The sequence below is a fragment of the Vanessa cardui genome, chromosome 7 (assembly GCF_905220365.1).
Source record: "Vanessa cardui chromosome 7, ilVanCard2.1, whole genome shotgun sequence".
NCBI lineage: Eukaryota > Metazoa > Arthropoda > Insecta > Lepidoptera > Nymphalidae > Vanessa > Vanessa cardui.
In genome coordinates, this window is record NC_061129.1 from 1,907,857 (window position 1) to 1,927,272 (window position 19,416).

A 19,416-nucleotide genomic window follows, 5' to 3' on the forward strand; every position below is an offset into this window, starting at 1 on the left:
ATTATAGATTAAAAATAAATTAAAACCAATTACATCATAAATAATATCGTGATACACTTTGATGTAATTTTTATATGTATAAAAAAGTATTCTTGGCCCATGAGGGGATCGAACCCGCGACCTTCGCGTTATTAGCACGACGCTCTAACCAACTGAGCTAATGGGCCGATGACGATATGCATTAAAATAAAGGCCAGTTGAATATATAAAAAAAAGTATGTGTTTTATGCATCTCCACGTTATATTTGCTATATTTTTTTTATTTAAATAATATAATATAATTATTATACTATTTATAAATATGGATAGTTTTATCAAAAATATTTCATACCGACTTTTGAGACAGTAATATTTACGCAACTTAGTGGAAACACGGCGTGGATCTTAATCATAGATCATTATCCTCAGTCCCTTACTTAGGACACGTTAAGTATCATTGTGTTGTTTTTATTTTGTACATTAAGTTAGTGAGTAGTTAAAGTTAGTTAATACGTTTTTTTTTTTGTAGTTTTTTTTTGTTTTAAATTTTTTATACATATAATACTGTGTACTAATAAACATTTCTTTCTTTCTTTATCCCAACTTACTTGGGGCAGCATGTCTCCTTCCATACTACCCTATCTAACGTCTTAATCATAATTATCCGATAAAAATCTGCAGATACATACAGAACACACGTGTATAGCAGTTCAATTACTATTATTGTGTTCCAGTTTAAAGGGCGAGTGACCTCGTGTAATTAAAGGCAAAAGGGACATACCCTCTTAGGTCTTATGGTAGCAAATTACTGTTTACCAACCAGTGGCTCTTGTACCCTTTCGCTTATTAATATTATATTTTATATAGTATATACTTGCTAAGCGCTGTATAAATTTTCTTTATAATTAATGAACTTATACGCAGTCGGAGTGGGTCTCTTGTTAAATCGATACTAATATTGTAAATGTGAAAGTAACTCTGTCTGTCTGCTGCTCTTTCACGTTCAAACCACTGAACTGATTTTGATGAAATTTGGTGTGAAGCAAACTTGAACTCCAAGGAAGGACTTTTGTCTGATACATAACAATCAACTTCCTAAAAGGCGAACGAAACCGGGGGCAACAATTAGTTATAAATAATAAAATCAAATCAAATCAAAATAAACATTATTCAAGTAGGCTTTTAAAAGCACTTTTGAATCGTCATTTTACAATTAAGTCAAGCTACCACCGGTTCGGAAAGTAGATTCTACCGAGAAGAACCGGTAAGAAGTCAGTAGTTACTCTTTTTCAGCATTTAAAAAATACGAAGTCATGTTAATTAAATAAAATTATTTAAATTAATATATCCTGCTTGGAAGTCAACAGTTATTAACTCCACGCTTTTTTATTATCTATAAAATCTTGTATCGAAAGACAAGCTTTTTCTACCAATGTATTTTTTACAAACGATTAATAAAAGTATTCTCAAATTATGCTCTACCGATACATATAATTTCTTCCAACCTAATTAAAAATAAGTGTTAGGCCATTTATAATATTGAAAAACATTCAGTTTTGTATACAAAATCTTAATTTAATTTTATGTAAAAAGCAACTAACTCATAACAATACTACTATATTATTTACTAATTATTCTTATTAACTATTGAATTATATTATTTATTAGATTACACATAGCATTAGAAGTCTCATTATTAGTATCGAAAAGTACTCTTTCCCTACATGGTACCCAAAAACGACCAAAAATAAATTTCGTGGCCCATGAGAGGATCGAACCCGCGACCTTCGCGTTATTAGCACGACGCTCTAACCAACTGAGCTAATGGGCCGGTTGGATAAACCGTTGAAAAACATAACCACATATCTTGTACAACAAAGACATATTTATCAGAACTCTATCATAAATTTACTTTAATAAGATATGCAATAACATTTAAGTCTTGAAAGTAAAATTTTAAATACGTATTGCAATCTTTAAAGGTTTTATTAATTCTTCGAATGGAAAGTATACTAAGCTAGACGTTGGGTGCTCACTTAAGGGCTCAGGATATGCGTTTACGAAAGGCGCCTATGATAATTTCAGCTTATGACGCTATTGACATCGGTAATAAAGAGATAGTGTGGTATATACATATGTGTGGTGGTGATGTGGGAGTCGAGATGGCCCAGTGGTTAGAACGCGTGCATCTTAACCGATGATTGCGGGTTCAAACCCAGGCAAACACCGCTGATTCATGTGCTTAATTTGTCTTTATAATTCATCTCGTACTCAGCGGTGAAGGAAAACATCGTGAGGAAACCTGCATGTGACAAATTTCATAGAAATTCTGCCACATGTGTATTCCACCAACCCGTATTGGAACGGCGTGGTGGAATATGTTCCAACCCTTCTCCTCAAAGGGAGAGGAGGCCTTTAGCCCAGCAGTGAGAATTTACAGGCTGTTGTTGTGGTATATATGATATCGTCATGCCCCTAATCGCGAACTGAAAGTTATGAAAGAGATACCTCGTCCCTGTAGATGCGGTACGTGTGATTGTGCTCTATAACAAGTTAGCATTCAAAGATTCCATAATATAATTGGGGAAGTTGGGGAAATCCTTAGGACAACTACGGAATAAAGGACAACATTCATCTTAACCGATGAATGCGGGTTCAAACCCAGGCAAGCACCACAAAATACTCATATTTATAACTTTATTTATATTCATAACACATCTCGTGCTCGGGTGTAAAAAAAACGTCGTGAGGAAACGTGTGTCTAATTTCATAAAAATTCTGCCAAATGTGTATTCCACCAACCCGCATTGGAACATCTTGGTGGAATATGTTTCCAACCTCAAAGGGAGAGGAGACTTTAACCCAACAGTGGGAAATTTACTAAAAAACCAAGAATCATTTTTTATTAAAATTGATAAAGTTTCGTTGACCATTCCATTGTTAAATCAACAATATATTTCTAACGCAAATTTATGTCTGAACCGCCTCGTAATTGGAGTTAATCGACCTTTAGTACATGGTTTACGATAGTTAAACCTTTAGATTTGTGAACTTAATTTATAAACATTTGTAAGGTTATATAAATATTCTATCATTTGTATTATAAAGTTCATATATATATCTGATACAACACATTGATTCAAGAGGAAGGGTTACATGTATAAAGCTGTACATACATACATCTACAATAATTTTGCATAATATTTTTGTTGTGCAATATTATTGAATCCAAACTTTCAATAATATTGAGCAATAAGATTGACAAACCATTCTCGTCAACATTTTAATGACAGAAACACGTCTGTCTGTCTGTCTGTCGACGAAAATATGGCTGCAGCCATGCTAGTGATTTTGTTGAAAAAAGGGAAAAAAGTGAAACGAATATGGGCTACAGAATGGTAATAATTGCCGCAATTAATATCATTCTGTGGTCCTTCGGGTGGTGTACTGAGTAGAGCTAGTGTAGCGCAATTAAATTGTGCTACAATAACACAACACAGTACAAAAAAAAACATATTACGCAATAAAATTTAAACTCGCTCATACTTATTTTCCATCATTGCACAATTATTCAATATTATCCCTACACTGCTAATAATATTGTCCAATCAACGATATTGTGCAATATTATGAGCCGTCTAATACAGGTACAATTGCACAATACAGTAGAGAAACGCTGATTGTATTAGAGGGTTTTAACGAGATGTCTTTAATAAACACATTTTTGTACTGACATTGCAAATACCCCCTGAACCGTACGCGATAGATCAAAATAATGTCTCACTTTATTGTATATGTTAAAAAGGTCTTAAAAAAAGTCGACGATGTAATTAAGATATGTCTATCTATAAAAATTGTCATTGTGGGCTATCCCCAAGATAGCCCACAATGACAATTTTTATTGTTTTATTTTTACGAGAAATATTCTTATCTTACTTTCGAAGTGATTTTAAGAAATACAGCATTAATCCTAATCTTATTAAGAACCTTAAGTACATATATTGTGCTTTTAATTAATATCATATGTGGCCCTAAAACCTGTAATTAAAATGTATATTTTCGAAGATATTACAGATTTAAAACGCATGCACATAGCGGTTTGTATTGTCTAATGATGTAAAGCTATGAACTTTGTATATAATGTAACTCTGAAGTACATTTAGTATCAGCATTTTATCCGTGCGACCCGCTATTGAGCAGTTTTTGAGTCTTTTATCTGAATGCTCAACCGATCATTTTGCACGCAAGAGTCTTAACAAGTTATTAAAAATTTAACACATATATAATAATAAATGTTAAAATAACTGTGCCTGTCTAACTTTCGCGACCAAATCGCTGAACCGAATTTCATGAAATTTGGTATGAAGCAAATTTGAACTCAAAGAAAGGACGTAGGCTACTTTTATTGCCGAACACATGACAACCAACACCCTAAAACGCTAGCAAAGCCGCGGGCGACTACTAGTATAGTTACATTCTAAGTACTTACCGCTATCAGCATGTTGCTCTGGTCGAAGTAGTCGGCGACTGGCATTACGTTCTTGTAGAAGTTGCTCAGTTCCATTCGCGCCAGACTGAGCACTACGTGGCCCAGCCGTGCTCCGTACTCGATCTGGCGCTCCAGCACACGTTGTCTCCAGCTCACGAGCACCACACCACTTATTGTCTGGATCTAAGGATGTAATTACTAGTGTCAATCGAAAAAAAAATCATACTATATTTGGTTTGAGGAGGGTTTTTTTTGGAATAGCGAACTATAATCTTTGTCATTTGTAGCCAGCGTAGAAATAATTGGACAACAAATGTCGTGAAGTAACTCAAATGTTTACGTTTGATCTGCTGGATTCTTAAGTACAGATGGTAAAAAAACAATTCAATACTTAATACGTTTTTCGACATCCATTGGTAAAAATAATCGAATAGATTAATATAGAAAAGTAAATAAAGACAGCGACGATACTGGCAATCTTATATATTAATAGCTTAAGGCGATTTTTGGCCCAGAGATTATAGGACGAAATGGTCCCATTTTGAAGAGTTCTTTAGTATAATTTAATTACCTAATTGTAACGATTTAATGAATAATTAATTTTAAAGAGCGGAAAAAATATTGGACAGTCATAAACAAGAAATGAATTTGACATTAAAAATATATTTAAAAAGGTTTCATGAGTTTACAATGAAATGAAATCAAAACAAAACCTGTCATAAGATTTTAAGTACCTAAAAATATTTTGGAAAAATGCGAAGTTTTGGGAACGACCCACTAAGCTAAGAAAGATTTTTGGTAAGAAACTAATAATTGAATACTGGTGACACAACACATAATATTTAAAATATGTGGACCCGTAGCAATTGCCCGTAGAATATCCAATATCGATAAAAAACCAAACGCTGCTAAATAAAACGGTCCAATAAATTAACTAATTGCTAGCACTTAGTTGCACTTGCAATCAAAAGACCGCTACAGGTCATTCAATGGCTGACATATGAGAAGCTTCTAGAACAAAAGGTGACTCTACGTCTGTATTAATCAGGCATGACATGCAAGTTAGCGTATTAACTCGATCGCGTGTGTAATTAATATATTTACTAATGCGATCGAGATATTATCGGTGACGGAAACACTTGTTTTGTCATGAAGGTTGTTTATATGCGACTCTAATGCACACGTTTATTATACATTGCTGTACCGATACATCGAATTCACGAATTCTCAGTACATATAATGATTTGTATGTTTGAATAATATTAATATTGGTGTGAGTGACGCTCGTGCTTACAATATGTATTAGTGTGCGTCAGATGACTAATGTAAAAATAAATAAATTAGATTAAATTGGTTAATGTAACCGATAATTTAACGTAGAATCACGCGTCCATATATGTGAAAAGATCAATACAAGAACATACAAAACCTTATATACCCGTTACTAGACCCAAAGTCAGTAATTATTTTGAAGAGCAATATAAATGTACGGTGTTCTAAAAGGATCCCAGAAACCGCGGAAACAGGGCAACTAAATTAAAGAAAATTGTATAGTATAATAGGCTATTTGACAATGCGAAAAATAAATTGTGAATTATTGTAATCAGGGTATATTGTGAGTTTAAAAATGGTTATTTACTGACGAAAGTTGAAAATAATACCTATTTTTTTACAAAAATCAATAAATAAAAATGCATTTTTTCAAACGTTTGTCACGTGACACAAAACGCTCCTGATTGGTCGGGCTTATGATGAAGTCACTTTCTTGTAAACTGTGCTTTTCTACTATATGTACCACAGATTAAAATACAGCAAAGTGACGTCACCGACCCCTTTGCAGCGCCATATTGTCCAAGTAGCGTTTTCGCGCGTTATTTAAATATGGAATTTTTAATATGATATTTTTCGGCAAATATGTACTAGAAACAAAAAAATCTACTTTTACTGGGTTCCTTAACCTCTATTAAATAATATTAAATAAATTTTAAAAACCAGTCAAATAGCCTATTGTTTACAAACGGTACACAACTGTGTACAAAATTATACAGTTAGTGAGTTCATAAATGACAGAACACCTTGTAAATGAAACGACTCCTGGCAGTTTTATTGCTATATTAAAAATTGTAAATAATCATTATCCTCCTGCCCTTATCCCAATTTTATTTGGGGTCGGCAGTGTGTCTTCTCTTCCATACTTCTCTGTCAGACGTCATCTCACAAGTAACATTCGATCTAACCATATCATCTTTCACACAATCTATCCATCGTTTCCTTGGTCGTTCTCTACCTCCATATCTATCCACATCCAAGCTCAAGGTCTTCCTCATTCCATTTTTTTAAGAACCGATATTAGCTTTTGCTTTCATTATCAAGAAGTTCTAAATTAAATAAGGCATTTCATATTGACGTACATACAAAGTTATACCATCTTTTTCAGAGACGTAGTCAGTTAATATAACCTTTGTTAGATCGCTTAGTACTATGGCACCAATCAATTCCACGAGACCATTACTCATGGTCCCAATGGACCGCTACCGATACAATTACATTAGACGACCACATGTATTATACCTATTATAGCATAAAACGTTTATATTTAATGAGTTAAACAGATTAAACATTGATCGAGTAGATTTACTTTACAACAAGAATTAAAAAAATACTTTATATGAGCGCGTTCGTATCAGCACTTTTGTAGATTAGAGTATTAAAAAGTGCTGGTAAGAACCTGCTTATATGGAAATTGAAATTGCTATCGGTTCAGAATTTAAATTTTACTAAGAAAAAAAAACAAGAAAATAAGTAGTTTTACCAATAGGCTAAGTAGGCTGGAGCCTAGAGCGGCAGATTTAGAGGGGCGACAAATTTAGCCCAAATTTGTTATAACCTTACAGAAAAAAAACTTATAATTATATTTATACACATTACGTCCGTAATCCGTATACTCGTCACTACATAGTGGGTAGGAAAAATAATCTAGTAACTGACAGAAATATCACCTAGTTTATAACCATACTAGTAACGGAAAAAACCGATGTAATGAGGAAGATAGAACACAAATCATAAATATTGCAAAATGAATAGCCTACTAGCCTACTAGCGGCAGATTTGTAAATAATACGTAGTTACTGTTTCACAACAAGGATATGAGGATATTGGTCATATTGAATTAAGGTTATAAACACGATATAGCTAGTGATTGATAAAAGTTGGACAAAAAGATTGGCTTCTTCCGGATCTATAGGCATAAGAAAAAATATGGACGACCAGTTGCACGGTCGGCTGATAGTACTGTGAAAGTGGCTAGGACAAACTGGATGAATATAGCTTGTGATAGTGACCAATGGCAACCTTTAGAGGATGGCTTTCACATTTGAAACGAGGCGTTATTCTTAGTTATGCATATATGATAAGTATAAGTTATATATAAATAGACAGATATTAAGAATATAGGCACTAACTATGTTCCCTTAGCTTAACCAATAGCTAACTTTTTACCAATAGTAATTTGATATAAAAATATACCCATTATTTTTTGCAGTCTTTCTCGACTTGAAAATAATTAACTACTGTTAAAAAAAAAACTTGCAAATTCGACCCAATAATAATATATTCGATAATCGATTGTAGCCATGAATGATTAATACTATCAATAAGGTGTAATTTGCCTTAAAGCTAGACGGATATGTTACATTGATGATTTTCAACGTCCTTGACACACTAGCTACAAAATTTCGTAAATGAACCCGAATCGATTAAGTTATAATGTGAAAACCGTGGGAAGGGGTCAAAGAACATACGCCTGTCTGGATTTATTGACACAAGTATACTTTTTTAATGCGAAATTGGTCGGTTAGGTTAGTATATTTTTTAATGCAAAATTGGTCGATTTTTTTTTTCACAAAAATATCGTCATTTCTGTTAAATCGGATTCGGAGTTTCGAAAACCGAAACGGATTTGTAGTCAAATTAAATCATATCTACAAAGGTTAACAGAAGCTTTTTCTCTTTAGATTTTTGGAAAGCTAAATTTACCTTGGGAATGAAACGATCGCCTCCTGGCTATTTCATTTCATATTAAATTTTTTATATAATATATGAGACAAACAAAAAAAAAATCCCGCTGAGTTTCTTTCGCCGGTTCTTCTCAGGGTATTTTCTTTTCCGAACCGGTGATACTGTTTCAATTGACCATCAATAAGAAAGTGTAATACTTCTATGTTGAATAAAGTAATTTGAGTTAGAGCTGAGTTTAGGGTTTAAATTTAGATTTAAATTACTCAATGATAATATCAACAAACCTCAAGTTTGTACGTTTAGTAGTTTTCGCCAAAAAGTCATAAAACTAAAAGCACGTTTTGATTGGATTCTGCAATACTAGATAGATATCGGTTTCCTGTTGAGCTGACGATTAGTTTTTTTTTTATTATTAATATCAAACTTTTTATTAAAGCCATTAAAACTTTTTCAAACCACATTATATTTTTGGGCATTATTCCTATAAATCTTTGTCACATAACCATGGCAGGAATGGATATATTAAAAACATTTTGGAACATGTAGTTAATTTTTTTTCCACCAATAATATAGAACTAAATCCTTGTTTTGTATTGCTGAAGTATATTAATATTAACTTATTATTAATATTAAGATATTTGAGAATAACTTTCCAGTTCGCAAATTCGGTATAAGGTGTAAGCTTGGTCGAAATTAATCGTTCATGAAATACAAAATCATATAAGTAGTGAATATATACTGAGTCATATTACCAACTAGATAATTTACGATTTTTATATGAATCATATCGAACCTCTTTGATTGACAATTACTCATGTAGAGTCTTTATGTTTGATTATATTGTTATACTTTGTATAGTACGAGGAATACTAGGTATTGGAATTCGCCATAAAGGCGTGAAAAAAATAAGCTGATTTTTGTTCTGCGAATTATTTTGTAATATAAAAGTAACAAGTGTGTAAACACACTGTTGTCAGTACGGAATGTGAATTGACTCAAAATTTTAAAAATCAATTTCGTTTTCAACTTGACTCTTCTGCATTGTAGTCAAAGTTAAAATCACTAGATCGACTGGGTAAGTATAGGTATTAAAGTACATATGTTGTTTAACCCATGATAACAATTAATTGCTTTAATCACATATATAATTAAGAGTTTTCTGTACACGAACCAAAAACTCTAGTAATTAAATGTGTTCGATGAAAAGGGTCGCAATTAAAAACAAATTCATAACCGTTTTATAACTTTGTTCTACAAATCATTAATTTAGGCTTCCATATTGTTTTGAATCAAAGTTTATTTATATTTTAATTCGTAATCAAAAATATTATTTAATTTGATATTTTGTGCAAAATCAACAAGAACCTCGGTAGTTTACTTTTCCTACTAATTACATACAATTAAAAAAATAATAAAAACAGTACAGTAATATATTACAGTAACAGTAATATATTTTTTATATGTAATTATGATTATTGCTCGATGACAACGTATATCTTAAACGAAAGTTAGTTTCGGATAAGAACTACTGAACCTCCGTGTAATTAATTTCGTTTTAAAATTCATCCGACCTTAACGTAACAGAAAACATCGTTAGGACGTATGTATGTGAAATCTGTATCCTACCTCATAAAGTAGAAGAGGTCTTGGCACAAATTTTCAAATAAGAATCCACTCGTCGTTCGTCATAATGAATATAAGCACATTTACATTTCCGGTGACCCAGTGTTAGTCCAGTAGATGTCCATGGGTAGTGATAGTAACTTTCCATCAGGTAGGCATCCTAGTAGCTTGTCAACTATAGCAAAAAAACATCTCACCTTGTCAGAATATTCAGCGACGTCCCTCATAGATCTTGGATATCCGGATACGAGGTAGGTCTTCGCCGTGGGCGCCATCTTCATCTCCAGCATTAAGACTTCGGTCACCGTTTTACTCGACAGCGTCCCGAAGTCCTGCATATCTGTTAATATATCTGTATGAAGATTACTCATTCATTCATTCATTTGAAGGATTCGTTTTAAAATACATTTTATTCATTCAACAAAACTAAATTTATTTTAGCTCGTCAGACCTATCATAACAATAAAATTTAACTGCGTGCTAAAAAATACTTCTATTAATAATAATGTTATCTATTGAACTTAATTTAAACCCCTATCTCTATATATAGTATCTTTGAAAACTCTTTATCTCCACCAACCATCTCTAAATGTTCAACTCATCAGTGGGACATTTACAAATGGTTACTTTACTTTTTGAAACGTATTTATTTATATTATATTAGTTTCCTGACTTTCCAAATATTAACATACATTCCTATATGCTATTTATGGTTAAAGTATGTACATAGTCTTCACGACATACTTCGTATAACGATAATATTATGTATTGCTGTTTAATTCCCGCCAAATGGCTTTTTCAAAGGCAGATGAAACGACTACGAAGGTAACATGATAATAGTGTGTCAACAACGCAAGTGGTCTATTCTCTTACTGTTATTGGCCTCCGAGACAAAAAAATAACAGAAGTATCGGAATTGTTAATTGTTATATATTTATTTTGTATTCTCTATGGACATGCTCCTTGACTTTGGTGTATCTTTAATTTGAATATATTATTTTTATTTTAGTGTGCCTACATAATTTTATTACATGGGAATTTAAGTTTAAGGATAAATTTATTTACATTTACAATATCTCTCAATGTGATATTTATATATTAAACTTAATTAGTATACATACTAAATATGGTACTAAAATGTTTTATCGTTTTATTTTATAATAGGTTATATTAAAAAAAATTACATATCAAATAGTTTCTTAGATAATTAACTCTAGTTACGTACTTTCATTTATATAATCAATGTATGGAGCATCATACGTTTACCTTAATAGAAGAATGAATTCAAACGAAAAATTATTAAAAAGCCTGTTAAAGAAAAAAAAATCAAAGAACACGTAAATAATTCAAATAAATAATAGAACAAAGATAGAAAATAGACTATTGTAAGGAACACATGTCGGTTCACATCGACGAGACGTTACGCGTTTTCAATTACATAAATTATTGAAAATCCTATCGTATTATTAATATGTCTTGTATTTTTAACAAATATTATGTACTAATTACAGTCAAGGACGAAGAATAATCAATAAATATGTTTTAATTTTAACATCAATTCCATTTTGATTTTTTTACTCTCTGGTTATATCGAACTTGATTCAATGCAAAACTGACGATGAGGCGCTTCATTTGACGCAATATTTCATATATCTACATAATATATAACAAGCACCATCCATTCTGTAATCATCCTGCTGCGTAGGTCTCGCATTGGGGGAGGCTTGGAGCTTACTATATATCGGAATTGGCATGTTCATTCCCCACTTGCTTTCGAATGTAGCCTTTTTTATGGTATAGGTTGGCGGACGAGCATACGGGCCACCTGATGGTAAGTGGTCACCATCGCCCATAGACAATGACGCTGTAAGAAATATTAACTATTCCTTACATTGTCAATGTGCCACCAACCTTGGGAACTAAGATGTTATGTCCCTTGTGCCTGTAGTTACACTGGCTCAATCACCCTTCAGACCGGAACACAACAATACTGAGTACTGTTATTTGGCGGTAGAATAACTGATGAGTGGGTGGTACCTACCCAGACGAGCTTGCACAAAGCCCTACCACCAAGTAAAGCCTATATGCTAACAGTAAGAAAATCGGAAAATTGCTCTTTTAAAATATCACTCAATTAAATTTACAATATAGTTAGTAACCAGCAGAAAAATTTCAATTCTTGGTCGGACCAACGACGGCCACATTTATTGTCTGTCATTTTTTTTCTTCACCGCCCAATCCGAGCTTAATCTATTTTAACTGTTCTTCTCAATTAATGTTAAATAAGTATATGGGTTAAATAAGAAATTTACAAATCAAGCTCTCAAAGACGTTTCATCTCGTGGATCTTTACCAAATCATGAGTTCGATTCCATTTTACAACAAGATGATTTCACGTGAGAGAATAGGTGTTAGATGAAATGTCTTCACCAATTCGTAGTAAGAGAAAAAGTTCCAAATCTTCTTAATTACAGGGGTTTCTTTGATCAGCTATAGGAAATTCATGCGAATATAAAAATCCTCCATTCTCACATGCTGTATGTATAATACGCTAAAGTTTTATTGAAAACGGATGAATATTAGTAGAATTGCATACGGAACAAACAAAAGTTTACTTTTAGTCAAAATTGAAGAACAATTCCTTTGCACTCGATAGTTTTATCAACTTCTACGCGTTATGGTAATAATTTCGAGAAGGTTATGGCATAAGGTCTAATTCAATATTAATGTCGCAACAGTTGCGATCGAATCGTTGGATTATTCAGATATCTAACAGTACGTATGTGTTGACGTCAATAATGTGAGAATAACTATCTGGTATTTATTTCGATAAGCACTTGAATTAAAAACTTTTTGATAAATTAAAAAGTTTCATAGCATTAACATTTCACGAATGAGATACAAAGTGACCTCCATTGAGAATGGAACTGATCACGATCACCAAATCTATGCCAAAATTTATATTGAGTCAATTATACTTAATGATAGAAGTTACAGGACTTGGGCCAGATTAACAGTGACCAAAAATTGCCATTTTAGAAACCAGGGTGTACGAATAAAGGTTATTTTTATTCACAAATAGCAATTTTTATTCAAGAGATAAAATATATAAACAAAAATTGAAGTCGTCAATTTCAGTTTCAATCGAATAAACTAACGCTTTCCGATGCGTCTTTGCCGGCGGAAAGTTAAACGAATAAATTGGTACATTTTTATCGTCACGCGTTTGCGTCCTCATATTTATTGACAGGGTTATTTATTGATCTTGACGTATTTTTAAAATGAAACTTTGCATGGACTAATATTCAACGTAACTTCTAAGAAAATACTTTTCCTTATACATAGAAGATTTTAGGAAATGAAGATCTCTTACAATACAACTTAGATGAAACCGATTACTACCGATTCAAACAACCAATAGAAATAGCTCCCTATCGTGCCATTCGACACTATTCGTCGCTATAGATATTCGCGTCAGTTTATTCTGAGAAAGCAAGTGCAAGTAAATCGACGTGCCGAATTAACGAATATATTAGGTCATACGATATTACAAGTTATTACATTTATGAAAAGATCTATTCACTTATGAAATAAATCTTGATAATTTGGGATAGCGTACTTAATTCGGATGGGATTTTACGAATTTAGCCGATGCTACATCTGAATTGTGTCGTATTATCCGTTAGCTAGGACATTACATTTAATATATGAACCTACGCTTCAGTGCCCATTAGTCTAATCCCAAGCAAACAACTTCAAGTATACGGTCTAAGTGTAATATAATTAGAATGAAAAGTATTTTAAGTAGCACAGAAGTAAACATCATTAAGGACATTCGTCACTAACGGTAAATAAACACATGCACTCTCTAATGGTATAATTAATATGTGACTTACCATTCCCAATTGCATATTGCTGGAGTAAGTCAGTCATATTTATGTGCACCATGCCACGGCGCTCCTGCATCAGGTTGTCACAGTGTGTCACCTTGCCACTTCCCGGCCCTCCTGCAAACATACCTGGTTGGATAAACAAATGAATACTGCTCTTATCAATAAAACATGATGAAAATGGATATTGAAGTGAAGACTTCCCTAGAGACTTTACGCGTATAAATATTCTTGTACTGAGTACTTAGTGACGAGACAAAATATACAAAACCGTTATAGGAGTTACTTTATTTTTAGTTCATACAATTAGGGTTGTAATGTAACCAACATCTTAAGGCCAAGACTTATTCGGAATTCAAACAAATAAGTTATTTGAAGTAATCTATTCAGTACAGATTACTTCAAAATATATAATAAAGAAATTCTGCCACATTTGTATTCCGACAACCCACATTGGAACAGCGTAGTGGAATATGTTCCAAATATTTGAGGAGAGCCTCAAAGAGAGAGGAGGCCTTAGCCCAGTAGTAGGAAATTTACAGGATGTTTTTGTTGTTTGTTTTATCAATATATACCTGGCAACACTTTTTTAATAAATTAAAAGGATCTTTTAATGGATTATTAAATTCTCTCATTTCAAATCCTTTGCATCATTGTAAAAAAGTTACCCAAGACAAATATAACAGGAACACTGGGCGGCTCGAACTTGACGTGGCTGGAGTTTTGCATCGGGAAGGGAACGCCGGACGGTGTTGACGGCCACGCACTCTCACGGCGACTGCGCTCGCCTCCCGTCTCGTAATCTTCATTATTTTGTTCTACACAATTATTTACTGACTAATTAAAGTTTTTATAAACTCACAAACAATAATTCGTGTATTTTAACTTTAACAAAATTCCTAATTCTGGGATCTCGATGAAATATTATTTTCAGGCATAAAATAACAAATAGTGAAACAATCTTATTAATATATGATATTTGGTTTGAGAATAATAAGGAAATCAAGAAAATCTTTCACTTAAGAGAAACATTTCTACTGTGACGTCAATTTGGAACTTTTATAGTAAATGCTAAAACTTTTATAGTTAATTTTCAGGTATATAAATATATCCATTTTGGTTCACTTATATTTGACTATGCATATTTTATAATCCCCTTTCAATGGTATGTATGTATTTTGACCATGTTTCTGTATTTTTTTTCAAATTAACAGCTATAAATAAACAAAATATAAAAGTGGCGCCCAGTGTGGGATTAGACTTACCAGTGTCTAAACAGATGCCCATATTCCATTAAGATAAATATTTTAAAAATTCTCTTAAAATATTAAGAGTCTTTGTAAAGCTTAACCTTATGTTGGCACTTTATGATAATAATGTATCAAAAACAGTTCAGTATGTGGACAGTGGTCACACGTATTTAATTGTTCATCGATTGAAGGACGCGACCTTCGTATCGGCCATCAAAAACAACTAAACATAAAAATCTTTATTTCAAAATAAAACAAAATAAATGACGAGTTATCATCTTCGTTTTTTTTAACTGATAAAATTCTGTTTAGTTATTCGAAAGTTGTGTCTGCGGGAGAGCATTTTTGCCGGCGATTTGAATTGGGAGGGCATCGCGGGCCGACCGCTCTGGTACAATTTTACCGCGCGACTAAACAACTTCTACTAGCTTCTTCGTGTTTAACACCTTCTGCTATGCCTGTCTCTCTCACACTTAATCAAAAGGGACCGTTAAAAAGAGACAGCGGAGACATTGAATTATTAAATCGACGCCTCCCTCAATGAATGCGTGTACAATTACAGTAAAAATGCAAGGCCCTTGCAAGAAAATGACTAATGGGATATTTGCTTTGGGTTAAGTCATAAGACGATTAAGGTCACTTACTACATTTTTCAGCAAGACACAGGGCGTATATCATTTATTCAAACGTTACACTTACGATAATTGATATGTTTAAAGAACTTTACCAAGTTCTTAGAAGCACATAACCTCATATCGAGTCGTGTAATTATTATAAACCTATACTTACAGTTTTAGTAATATTTTACGATATAATTACATCGATGGCAAGAGAGACTTAAAATTCAATTTTAAATATGTATGTTAGGCGTTCCAATATATCGGACAATGTTACTGATTAATGGAAAATGTTTAAGTAACGGAAATCATCTCGAGGATAATGGCATACGTTATATTAATCTTGCGATTAATGTATCTATCAATCGGCAGCAGGGTGAAGTGACCAGACAGAATGTACCACCAGGACCAGAATACCGAAGGGGACGCAGTTTGGACGTGGAGAGTCCTTAAGATCCGTGAAAAGATCTTGCTGTATGAATTCAGACAAGAATTATCTCTATATATCAGCGCAGCATCGCTAGGAATCGAGATGGCCGTATCTTTCTTTTCGGAAATCGTCATGATGAGAGGGTGATGCTAGAGCGATAGGTAACGAAGAGGTCCTGCATCTCTCACAGCCCCGACGGCGATATGGCGTGATCTTAGGGACGGAGACGCGTGGGTCCACTCATAAACAGTTTCGTGCGACCACTGATGAGAAGTGTGAGTGGAGGTACGTTTAACTATGAGCAACGTACATCACAGGCGGGATTGCAACTGTGTTAATCCGCATTTAGGTGAGATTAATAAGTTGTCCGCTGCAAAATAAATTATATAAGTAAATAATAACTGTGTTTATTATTTGAAGCTCGGTTTTTATATTTAATTAATTATTATTGTCCAGTGCTCAGTAACGAATAAATTGTTAGTTTGGTAAGTTAGTAAACTTACCGAAGGCATTTGCAGAATTGATGACGAGTCAAACTTCGAAGAAGCACTGATCCTGATTCTCCCGTCGTGGCAAATCAGATACGACTTGAAATAGTTTAGTGGCCTTGGGGCCCTTTCGGTAGGCCCATATTGACTTTAAATAAACGTTGCGAAAATTTTTCTTGACAGAAAAAGCTACGAAAATTTTCGTTTGGGTTTTTCTAACAAACAAAAAACTACGCCTAACCTTGGGTTTCAACCCAGGACCTCGAGAACTGTGGCCTTATATCGAGGTACTAGACCAAACAGGCACTCACCGAATACAATTATATTTCAAAAATAAAACCGTTTCAACAGTACGTATCAATGGAGCGCAATATTTGCATTACAAACAGCTTGACAACAAAATAAATACAGGTAAATTCGTTGGGAATATATTAAATTAGTGAAATATTCTATATTTAAATCACATTGTCTTTGATTAGTTAAAAAACAAAATTATTTGTTATTTATTATTGTATTCAGTTTAAGTATAAAGTCACCCATAATATTACTTCTAACGTGTGAAATTGATACTATTTTAAATAGCCTACAAATTTTAGAAGCAACATAAAGTAAGTAAACCTAACTGGGACGCCTTTAATATTTAATTTTCGTTAATCTTCTCCATTATTTCCGTATTGATATTGTATAGTGTTTTTTTCTGCTTTTACTATTTGTCGTTAAATTTGTGTTTATCATTTGTATTTTTTAAAAATTCTACTATATCGGTGAAGCGATTAATGTATTTTTAATTGCTAAGACCTATATTAGAATCAAAATTTTATAAAGGATTTTTTCCTATGGTGGATTGAACAAAAATTATGTGATATATTTTCACACGAGGCGGACTTAGCAATTGAGATTTAACCAATCATTAACTTAGTGGTAGAGCCTTGTGCAAGTGGTAAGTACCACACACTGATCATCATACATTCAATCGCTAAGCAGCAATACTCAGTATTTTTTGTGTTCTGATTGGAAGTTAAGGTTGTGCATTAGGGGTGTAAAGGAATGATTAATATTTCTTACATACAATCAGGCAGCCTATTTGCTAATTAGCCTACCACCATTTTATTGTATACTTGTGGTGTTGTGTTTGTAACGATAGGTATTTATAAAAGAAAATGGCGGGTAATTGTACATCTAACCTCTGTTTATATTCTAAAACACAATACTACAAAAACCGTGAAATATATCTGACTTATATCGTTGTAGAAAACATACATGTATGTAATGTCGACTGAATAAAATCCATTATGTATATAAAATGATTATTTATTAACTTCGATCGCAATATAACTGATAATGCGGAGATTCTAATATACATACAACTAACAAATATTTAACAAATAAGTACATAATTATTAATTACTTATATTCAATAAAACAGTGTTATAAATAGTACAGTGTTTTCATTGTAAGTTAAATTGACCATAAACAATACAGTGTCAAATGTTTTAAAATAGTTTTAAAAATGTTACTAAAATAAATACATATAACATGAGTATGATGCGTTCAGATTATTATTTTAGGTCATAAGACGAATTTTGAATGTATTTGAAATTCGAACGTCACACAAAAATAAGAAAGAGAGAGTATCGGTGTGTAAGCGAGATGAATATATGTTGGCCGTCACTTCTTTCTTTTCTTTCAAATAAATATTTAGGCCGTCCTTTTTGTAACATGAGTCTTGTACAAGTATACATATACATATGTATGTAACTTTAGCTTGTAGATATATTTAACGTCAGTTGCAAGAATATATACAGTTTATGTTTAATAAACGTTAAAATAAGTATAAAAACAAAACCGCATTATAAAAATAGATTAGTAAATATTCAATCGTTAAAAATATAACAATAATTGCAAAATAACATTTAAATACGTTAAATTAAAACCATTGCGTAAAACTGAGTTTATCATACAATAACTTGATCATGCAGGCTTGCCTACATAATTACTTTGTCGCGTTTAGTTTCTTGTATAAACCAAAAACTAAGTCTATACCATTTAATTTTATAATTAATATAATCCGTTAATCTATGGTCCAACGTTAATGTTGCCATCCCTTTCTAATGTTAAGCGTAAACAAAGGATGACATGCTTATTTATCTAGAAACCTAGGCCATGAAATCATGGAATGAATAAACATATACCTCAAAAATTTAAACTAAATAAGCCTAGCATTAAAACAAAGAAAGTTTATCTAAAATTATATATTGTCATAGTTTATTTAAGTTATTAAATATATTAAAACAACTTCATATTTGCCTATTATATTTAAAAACATAAGATTAATCGTGTCGCTGTTTCTCATACTTTATTTTAATTAATGTTTTTTGCGTAAAAGATATATCCGAAAATCTTTTCTGCGCGAAAAGAACTGCAAAGTCGAATTGAAGTTTGACGTTTGAATAAATTAATTCTGACATAAAATTTCCCGCGCTGTCATTTTTTTTTATTAGATATACATTCTAGATGCAATGTTTTTTTTAAATTATTATTAATTAAAGATTGGTCAATATTAATTGTATTTATTTATACAATTAATTATAACGTTATATGATGTGCATTGTGATGTTATGTTTTTTTTTTTA

General features: G+C 32.4%; 1 protein-coding gene and 2 non-coding genes across 3 annotated transcripts in view; all 3 read right to left on the reverse strand.

Moving 5' to 3' along the window:
* The window catches only part of LOC124530915 (adenylate kinase isoenzyme 5), a 39,022-nt gene extending 23,737 nt beyond the window's left edge, over positions 1-15,285 (reverse strand). The window contains exons 1-5 of the mRNA XM_047105283.1: positions 15,264-15,285; positions 14,667-14,816; positions 14,005-14,115; positions 10,306-10,448; positions 4,469-4,651 (exon numbers count right to left, since the gene is read on the reverse strand). Coding sequence (XP_046961239.1) covers positions 4,469-4,651; positions 10,306-10,448; positions 14,005-14,115; positions 14,667-14,816; positions 15,264-15,285 — 609 coding nt within the window. The remainder of the gene's footprint in view (positions 1-4,468; positions 4,652-10,305; positions 10,449-14,004; positions 14,116-14,666; positions 14,817-15,263) is intronic.
* On the reverse strand, positions 94-167 carry Trnai-aau. Its single transcript has one exon. It is a non-coding gene; the product is annotated as a tRNA-Ile (tRNA).
* Trnai-aau lies at positions 1,737-1,810 on the reverse strand. Its single transcript has one exon. It is a non-coding gene; the product is annotated as a tRNA-Ile (tRNA).
* Positions 15,286-19,416: the final 4,131 nt, after the last annotated feature.